This window comes from Amaranthus tricolor, chromosome 2 (genome assembly GCF_026212465.1).
Source record: "Amaranthus tricolor cultivar Red isolate AtriRed21 chromosome 2, ASM2621246v1, whole genome shotgun sequence".
Lineage (NCBI taxonomy): Eukaryota > Viridiplantae > Streptophyta > Magnoliopsida > Caryophyllales > Amaranthaceae > Amaranthus > Amaranthus tricolor.
In genome coordinates, this window is record NC_080048.1 from 33,452,998 (window position 1) to 33,462,770 (window position 9,773).

At 33.7% G+C, this 9,773-nt stretch overlaps 1 protein-coding gene across 1 annotated transcript; it reads right to left on the reverse strand.

The window, feature by feature from the left end:
• Positions 1-1,226: 1,226 nt before the first annotated feature.
• Positions 1,227-5,675, reverse strand: LOC130806401 (red chlorophyll catabolite reductase, chloroplastic-like). The gene is made up of 2 exons (XM_057671462.1): positions 5,267-5,675; positions 1,227-1,985 (listed from the first exon to the last, which is right to left on the reverse strand). Exons 1-2 carry the CDS (start codon positions 5,609-5,611, stop codon positions 1,374-1,376), a joined length of 957 nt encoding a protein of 318 aa, XP_057527445.1. The 5' UTR covers positions 5,612-5,675; the 3' UTR covers positions 1,227-1,373.
• Between the last annotated feature and the right edge of the window lie 4,098 nt (positions 5,676-9,773).

A 9,773-nucleotide genomic window follows, 5' to 3' on the forward strand; every position in this document is an offset into this window, starting at 1 on the left:
ATGGCAAATTTCTTCACACAATCTTCTTCCCTTCATTTAATTCTCAAGAAACAAAAAAAAAAAAATTTAAAACCCAAATTCAAATAAATTAAACTAGATTGACAATTTGTCTTTAATGGGTATACCTTATCAATGGAGAGGAGGACTAACAACTGATGGTAAGTAAGGTCAGCCACAGCTAGGGATGACCGACGTTGTAGCTGGCGGTAGATGGAGTGTTGCAGTTGACTGGTGTGGCGATGGCTTGGTGGCTCGCAAGTGACAGAAGAACTAGAAGAAGGGAAGTTTAGGATTGAAAAGGAAAAATAAATAAGAATTTCATTATGTTGGGTTCCTTCCTATTCTAGAATACTTGAGTATATAGTAGAGAATGTCACTTGGGTTTCTCACGTGAGCTTGATGACTATATTATTTTTTTGTTTTATTTTTTTTATTCTTATCCTTAATATTATGATATACTCCCTCCTATTCAGCTTAGGTGTCCCATTTACTTTTGAGATACTGTTCATTTATCACTTTTAAATTGCATTTTATTATTAATTTATAAGTTAAAATATAGTCATGTGGGATCTTATTTGATTTGTTTTGATGTAAAGATTATTAATATCAACTTTTTATAATTTTTAATTATACATAACTCGATATATTAAGAATTGAATAAGTGCATTGGATAGAGTGCATAAAGTAAATGGGACATTTAAGATGAATAGGAGGGAGTAATAATTATTATCATTATTGACTTCCTTATTATTTAAAGAGTACTATATTATTATTATTTTTTATTTATTTTTTAACTTAAACTAAAATAAATTTTATACTATATTATATTTTATTAATATTTTTTTATTTACTAACTTTTTTTATTTACTTTTATAGCTTTATAAATAAACACTATATGACTTCACCAAAATAATTTCAACTAAATAATCCTTTATTCAATCTAATAATTTAAATATTAAATAAAACCTTTAAAACATTAACAAAATTTCAAATGTTAATAATCTTAATTAATTATAATAATCTTAGTTTAAAACGATAATCAAAGAGCTTAAAAATTACACGTGTTACAATTAACCTGCAAAAATCAATCACTATTTAGGAATTAATGTTCTCGAGTAAGTGACCCTATAATTGAAGTTATTCATGATTAATCAAATATTGAGATTATTAAGTAGCAAATTAAAGAAGACGTATGACTAAAAGTTTTGTTTATAAAAAGACGCAGATTAGAAGAGACAAACAAATGGAGTATTTACTCTCGAGTAAACACATTAGATTTGATTAAGCACAAATTATAAATGCTTGTTGTTTACATGATTCCCTGCTACAAATACAATTAGATATATTTGCTGTTCATTTCTTGTAGAAAGAAATTACAGTGATGCAGCCAAGAGCACTTCCAAAACACGATCAGCAATTTCTTGACCAAACATCTCAGGCAATGCAGACCCAATATGTGTCTCAATACTCTTACTCCTATAAATTCTATCCCTCTTCTTCAATAAATCCTTTTCAAACTCTGAAACATCCTGTTTTTCTCCAAAAACACATCTTTCCAACCAAATTCTAACAACCTGTTTTGCTGCGGACATCACTTCATCCCTCAAAATTTGCTCCAATCTCGCTTCTCCACTTGAAGAAGTGTCTAGACGATGCAGAACAGCTGTAGGAGAAAACACTGAACGAATGAAAAGTGAAGTCGAGACATAAGCTTGAAACTCGGGTAGGTTGTCAAGCAGTTGGCGTTGATTTTCTAGCTGTGTATCTTCATAAAATATGTTGAGGTAATCAGGGTTTAGAATAAGGTCCTTTCGAGGAGGTAAATCAAGGATTAAAACCAAATTTGTTGGACTACTTTGGATAATCTCGATCGCCAAATGAGGTGCATCGCTTGAGTCGTTCATGTAGGATGATAAGCTTGTTATGTTCAGAGCTCCTCCTGTGGGTAGTTTGCAGTGTAGCCAGGAGCTTAGTATGAAGTCTATCTGTGCCAAATTGGATATAGTATCATAAGAATACTAGTAAAACAAGGGGTCATTGTAAAATCATAATATTAGATGTTTACATGTCAGAGAAATACATACATGGGTACTCTTTTGACTGGATTTTAAAACTAGATGTACCATGAAGGTGATTGTGCCCTCCATTTTGCTAAAATAATTGTTAGTATTTGTTAAAACGATGTAAAATATCTTCTTGGTTCATGTGTTGATAAAGTAGTCATACTAATACTCATTGCGGTCAGATCTTTAAACTAGACACCCCACATGGAGAATTGATACGTATTATCTCGATTTGCGTGTTGAAAAAATCGGTGTATTGAAAAGTCATTTCAACCGGATTTTCAACCTAGGCTCCCATTTTGATAATTGTGATTGATTAGCACAATGCCAATGGAGAAAATAATGAACGTTGTTTAAGTAGATTGTATTGAACTGGTTTTTAAAAGTACAGAATTTAAATATTAATTTATTAAAACGAAATTAATATTTAGATAATTGGATCATCATCATGCCCAATATTCTGCTCGAAGGCAGGGTCTGACGAACAAACCATCTTGTATTCCCTTCACAAGAGGACTAGAGGAATACGGTCAATTAAGATAATTAACTGCATAAATTTAATATAAATTGGAAATTGTATTTTAAGAATTTGCAATTTTTTTTAAAAAAGTCAAAAGTCACTTAGATTTATTTGGCTAATTGAAAAGTTAAAATATAATTTTAAAAAGAAAAAATTACTTAGAATAATCTAACATTTTCATGATTTTCCTACAACAATCCTACCTATTGATTAACCATGAATAATTCCAACTTTGGGGATATTTTCTTAAAGTAAACCCAATAACCGAATGACTTGCTATAACAATTTTTTTAGAAAAAAAGTAAATTAAATTAAAATGTAGAAAAAAATGTTAAAAAAATTATATGTAAATTTTTATAATTTTTTTCCAATTTTACATTAATTTTCAATTTAATTTTTTGATAAATTATCTACTATAGCAGGTCATCGGATTACTAACTCTAGGAAAATATCCCCTAAAGTTAGGATTATTCATGGTTAATAGGTGAAATTAATGTAGAAAAATCATAAAAAGATTGGAATATTCTAGGTAATTTTTCCTTTTAAAAAAACATAATTTAAAATAATATAATGAAAAAATAGATTAAAAAACTAATTTTAAAATGAAATATGATAAAATAAATTAAATACTAAATTAATTAAATACAATAAGATAAATTATATTATATTAAATTAATTAATAAAATAAAATTAAATCATAAATTAAATTTTTTGAAAAATAAAATGAAAAGATATGCCATGTATACAACCACATGTATAGCCACATCCATGCCCACATTAGAACAATAGTCGCATCAATTACTTCAACAAGTGACCTAAATATTCAGGTCACCTGTTTGATGAAATTAATTTTAAAGTTTATTCTAGCGAATAGATGTGACTTTTCTTTTAACAAATCAACTTTTTCCAAGAGTTTTTATCATATGTGATCCTACTAAGTGTTGTAAATTAATGAAAACACTATTGCCTAGGATTGATAATTAAATTCTTAAATGATTGGAGAAATTTGATATGTGAAACTGAAAGAACAATCACACTAGGGTCTAAAATTTCAATCTTAACCCTAGGAATCACCCAAGACCAATGATAAGTATGTTCAATGCAATTAAACAACACTTCAATAAAAGCAATGAGAAACAACGCAAAAACAAAGATATAAGATTTACGAGGTTCACTCTAATGTAAGCTACGTCCTCGGTGGTAGTTAGCTTGCTTGATTATGTGAAGAAACAATAGAGTTCTCAAGAACTTTTACAAAGAAGTATTACACTTAGAGAAGATAAAAGAAGATGGGTTTATGTTTAGCTAGGGTTTGAATCCGCTTGGAGTGAGTGTATGAGACTCCTATTTATAGTAGAAGCCGTATACAAATGATTGGGCAAAGACTCACATTAAAACATTCTCGTAAAACTTATCGCGCAAGAAAAACATAGTGTAATCTGGACCCTCGCTCGACCGGTCGAGTGAAAACACCTTGGTTGAGTGACTTGGTTTTCAATCGAGCAGCAGATCAGAATGCTCACTGATTTGGTCGAGCCAACAGGCTCGGTCGAGCACACCATGACTTCGGTCGAGCGGCTCATCTGAAGCCCATAATGACTCCCACATCATCATACACACATCTACACACCATCAACCTCATCATACACCATTGATAAACTCAAAATCACACCAAAAAACCAAAAAAAACCCAACAAAAACTGTAATTCTAGAATCAACTAAATTGCAAAACAAAAATCTAGGGGCTTATTAAATTTTGATGGTCATCCAAAAAGCTGAGTCAACTGTCCTGTATAAAACTCTTCAGAAAATCATCTACAATTGAGTTGGCTTTTGGTCTCATTAATCATTAGAGATAAAGCCTAAATGATTTTTTTCCAACTCTTCTCAAATGTGACGTTATTTATCCCGGGGTGTTTGGTAAGTGGGACTAGGGGATGGAAATGGGATGATCTAAAAATTTTATATGTTAGATTTGTTTAATGGAAATGGAAAATGAATATGGAATTGAGAATAGGAACTGTCGCTATGAAATTCAGATTAATTTATTACTTGGAAAAGAGTGCTACTAAAAAGGAAAAGGACACACAAGATAAAATCCGGTATAAAAAAGGTGAAAATTGAATTAAAATAAACAAAGATATTTCTACCCTTGCACTCCTTCACTACACAAAGAAACAAAGGTGAAAACTCTTGTTTTATAAAGAGTAAATTAGTAAATCTTCATTTTATTTCTAATTCCATTCCCACAAATCAAATAAAAGATTATTTTAATTCTCAAATTATTCCATTACCTAACAAACACGAAAATGAATTATATATGTTAACAATATTCAACAATTAATTTTCAATCTCAATTCCACCTTTTTATCCTTAAATTCCCCATTCTTCCCCATCCCCATTCCTATTCCTAGGTACCAAAAGCCCCCTCAATACAATAACCATTCTCTGACCATGTTTACATGTACATGAGTCTCCAGAACTCAAGGTACCAGATACAACAATATAAAACTAATCATTAATATTATCAAACATTAATTTTTCATGAATATCAAAAATTAGTTTTTAGGTAGACAAAACACCCATTAATGAGATAAAAAACGTTGTATTTTAAAAAAAATTCAAGGAATGCAACAATGCAAGACACAACGGTCAAATTACGGAACCGTATAGTTAAATTTACCGGGGAGGAGGGAACACCAGAGCGAAGCAGAAGGGAAGCATGAGCAGTATCACTTTGATTCTGAAAATATTGGACATCCTGTGGAAGGGTACATGGTAGGAGCATAGACTCCAGGCGATTCTCTATCGTTGATACTAAATCAACCATAAGATCCTTGATGGGTGGTGATGCATAAGGGAAATCCTTAACTCTTGGCCTTCCACTACTCATATTGGTTGCTGATGACGCTGCTACACTACTACTACCAGCAATTGTACAAGGAAGAAAAGAATGGGAACGTGATGATGGTAATTGTGATATTTTTGAAGTGAGAGAAAGAGGAAAGTGTGAGAAATTGAGAGCCATACGTTTAGTATTCTCTAGAATTTGTGTTTTTTTAGGTTAAAAAGTAGCACATGAGATTCTTCAGTCTTGTTCCTCTCATTGTTCTTGGACCTTCTACCAAGCAATTAGACTTGGAAAAAAGTTTGGGTCGGGTCATTTCCGATCGGATCTTTTCCGGGTCGAATCAGCTTCGAATTGAGTTAGTTTAGGATAGGTCACTTTGGGTTTTGAAAGGGTTTGGATTGACCCAACAAGTTACCACGTTATCCATTTTGTTTTTTCTAAGCTAAATCAAAAGAAAAAAATGTGAGATTCCTTTTTATTTTATCATCGAATTTGAAAATAAATACTACCTCCTATTCAACCCATTAGTCCCATTTAGTTTTTCACATTTGTCGAGGTAACACTTTAACATTTAATATCTATAATTATTCTTAATTAAAAATTACAAAAAATTGATATTAATAATCTTTGTATTGAGACGAATTAAACAAGATCTTACATGACTATGTTTTAACTTATAAACTAAGAATAAAATACAAATTAAGAGTGATAAGTGAATAGTGAAAAAAATAAATAGGACTAATGGATAGAATAGGAGGGAGTATTATTTACCTTTGCGCTAGCCAAATAAATTAGGGTCAAATTACAGTCTTGGAAGTCGAAGCTGTTATCGAGGGCGGTTAGGCTCACTGTCATTAAGAATGTGCTTAATAGTCTCCCGATATATTATACGGGGATTCTCAAGACACCGACTGGGGTGGCAAAGTCGATCATTGGTCTTCAGCGGAATGGTGGTTGCGATGGGAAAATCTCTACGGCGACCGTAAAATGGTCGGATATTGAGTTACCAAAGAATTCGGTGGTCTAGGTGTGGGGAACTTGCTCCAAAAGAACCTTGCATTGCTTTTTCGATGGAATTAGAGGTTTTCTTATATGTATAACTCTCATTGAAAAGGGTTATCACTTCCATACACAGATTGAAAGGGTTACTTGCATTGGAAAATGCCTTTGCTAGTGTGAAACGGGGTGTGTTGGCATAGATGATGAGCTAGGACTCGACTACTTCTATGGTTAGGTCGAAAATGAAGGAGTGTTTGATCACAAATCTTGGTTAGGGTAATAGGATCAGTTTTTGGGAAGATATTTAATGTGCTCCTAGTCCGTTAAGCAAACTGTTCCTAGGTCTATAGCTGCTTTTGATTCATAGGGGGTGTTTTATTGTGGATTTTGGTAGTTGGGTGCAGGATGTTTGGGTCTGGACGCTTAGGTGGCGGAGAAGACTCTATGATTGCGAGAAGAGGGATCTATCTGATCTTCATGTGTATATTTATTCTCACAAGCCTAGTCGCTCTCATAATGATGGTGTTAGGTGGAATGGGTCAAATGATGATAAGTATTCTAAAAAAATTATGTTGGATATCCTGGTGGTTGGTTCTTCTCCGTTACTATCTCGGTTCGTCACAAATTTTATTTGGTGATCTCGGGCTTCTTTTAGGGCACAACTAATTATGGCTTGTTTGCCTTGTTAGATTGAAGATTGGGTATCTCCTCTTCAGTAAAGGTATATTTGATTATGCTCAAGCATTATGCTCATTTTGTCTTAAGGTGGTGAAAACTAATGATCATATCTTGCTCACTTGTGTGTTCTCATGGTCGGTGTGGATGAGTATGCTAGAATGATGAGGGGTTCTAAGTGTTTTAACTGGTGATTTGAAGAGTGTTATTTTGAGCTGGCAAAGCTTGCTGAAGAAGAGGAAGCTTACAGGTCTTTGGGACTCAGTCGTCTTATGCGTCACTTAGAGTTTGTGGTTTGAGCGAAGTAAGATAAAGTTTGAGCATAAACAACCGAAGCTACAGGAAACTATTTATAGTCTACATGTTTGGCTTAGTGTGTGGGCAAAAGAGTTCTTTGTCAAGGAAGAGTATACGTGTCATGATGTCCTTCACAACTTGAGGGCACTTGGTGTTTCTTCTTAAGATGAGGTTTATGTTGTTCTTTTGTATGGTGTGTGGGTGGGTTAGCTGTGTATGTGGCTGTTATTAAGTAGTTTTGTTGCATGGTAATGCTGGGTTTTCCATAATTAGACTGTGGTGCAGGGGCAGTTGTTGTGTGTTGGTTTACTTATTTACTGGCTGTATTGTTATATGGGCTTGGGTGTAGGGCTGGCTCTCCACTGGTTTTGAGGGTGGTGTCTTGCTATTTTTTTTATTGCGGGGGTGGTGTTACTGTTGTGGCTGATTTGGTTGTTGTGCTACATCATTCTGTTTGTATGAGTGACCAGTTTAGTTTTCTTCGATTGGTGTTTGGCCGGTATGCTGGAGTGTATCACTATTGCATTTGTTGCTGCAAAGTAAAGGCATAGTAGCTGAACTGGTAGCTCTATGACCAGTTTAGTTTTCGACATGATCTTGCAACCCCATGTAGAAAGTCTAAAAGATAAGCCATTCGGGCAGCCTATGGTGTGGACATCTCCTTTAAAACCACTTATATCGAACCTAAGCTTCATAAAAAGTCTTTCCCACCTCTTGATTAAAATGAAGGATGATATCAAAATTTAGAAACCTTGACTGGGGGAGGAAGTGAATGTAAAGCCCTTAAGCAAAGCTTTCCATGTAGCATACTTTCCTTTTCTCCTAGGCCCTTAACAAATCCTTTGCCACCCCTCGAAGAGAGTAAGGGAAGCAAATCAATCTTTGTTGCTTATCTGTGATGCCAACATGCCTTATGGTAGCGCATTTTCCCATGAACTCTTGAAGATGAGTGAGAGGGCATTCCTAGTTAGTGCCCAAGAATTGATCTTGAGAAATGAAAGTTGAGAAATGAGAGCTTGATCTCATAGTGTGTGGCGGTAATGGTTGGCCACACAATGCTAGAACCAAGTGAAGTAACATCGGGAAAAGCATATTCCCGCATAGATTTTTCACTTTTCATTGTTCCCAAATCACTTTGCTTTTTCCTCCTTTATTATGCACTATGTTTCCAACCAAAGCCAAAGAACACAACGTAAAATCCAGGGGAGGGGGAATAACAAAGTGAGGAAACTAACAACAAGTCTAAAGACTAATTGCAAAAGAAAAGTGGCAAGTTGCATTGCACCCCTGTAACGGCGCCAAAAACTTGTTCACGTAAATTTATCTTAACATGTGAATCATCACAAGTGCACAGTGTTGTAGCACGTATGGGTCGAACACAAGCAGCAAGCGTATGCAACTTTCTTTGCGTATTAGTCCGATATAAAAGGGGTTTGTTGGAAAAGATGATAAAGAGGGTATGCAAAAGAAATAATGGTTAACAATCAATGATAAAGAGGGGGTAAGGTTAACTCATTTATGATGGCGATACTCTAGCTTCTTAAGGGTCATTAAAGGGTAGCAAATCACACTAAGAAGGATAATCTGATCCTTGATCGGGCTTGGGATTGTCTCCAAGCTATTCACCATCCTCACTCTCATAAGTTAAGATGAAGGACTTGGGCTATAAATCGTCCGCTACTTGCTCGTCCTTCCCTACTCTCGTAGGTGAAGGATAAAGCCCTTCGATAAAAGGGTGGATGCAAGGTTCAATCCTCATTGATCCCTCACACCCGATTCCAATCATTGATCAAAGATTAAATTACCCAAAATCCAACTCTTGTTGTTATATTAGAAGCAATAATGAAAATCCTTAACCAATGAATAAAATAACCCTTTATCTACGCATTTAATCAACCCAAAATAACTAGAGTTTCAACATCATCAAGTCATCACAAGGGTTATGTTAACCTCAACCCTGAAAAATACTCACTACTCATTCTATTGCTTTAAAACATCATAATGGATAATAAAATAAGATATTGAATAATTAACAAAGACAAAAATTCAAATAATAAAGCTATTGAGAAACAATGGTGAAAACCACAAACAAGCATAAAAATAAAAATAATTTTATCAATAATAACTAAGAAGAAGTATTAGAAGATACCTACAAAAAATGAGAACAATTGGAGAATAAACATAAAAAAAAAAAAGAAAAAGTTAAAGCTTAAACATTCAACAATGGAGGTTGATGAAGAAGAGAAGCCCCAACTTGTAATAAACCATTAGATTTAACAACTATATAACTAAAATAAACTTTGATCAAAGTATTTTTGTGATTTTCAATGTTGATTGTAGAAGATAAAAACCTAGGGTTTAAGAATAA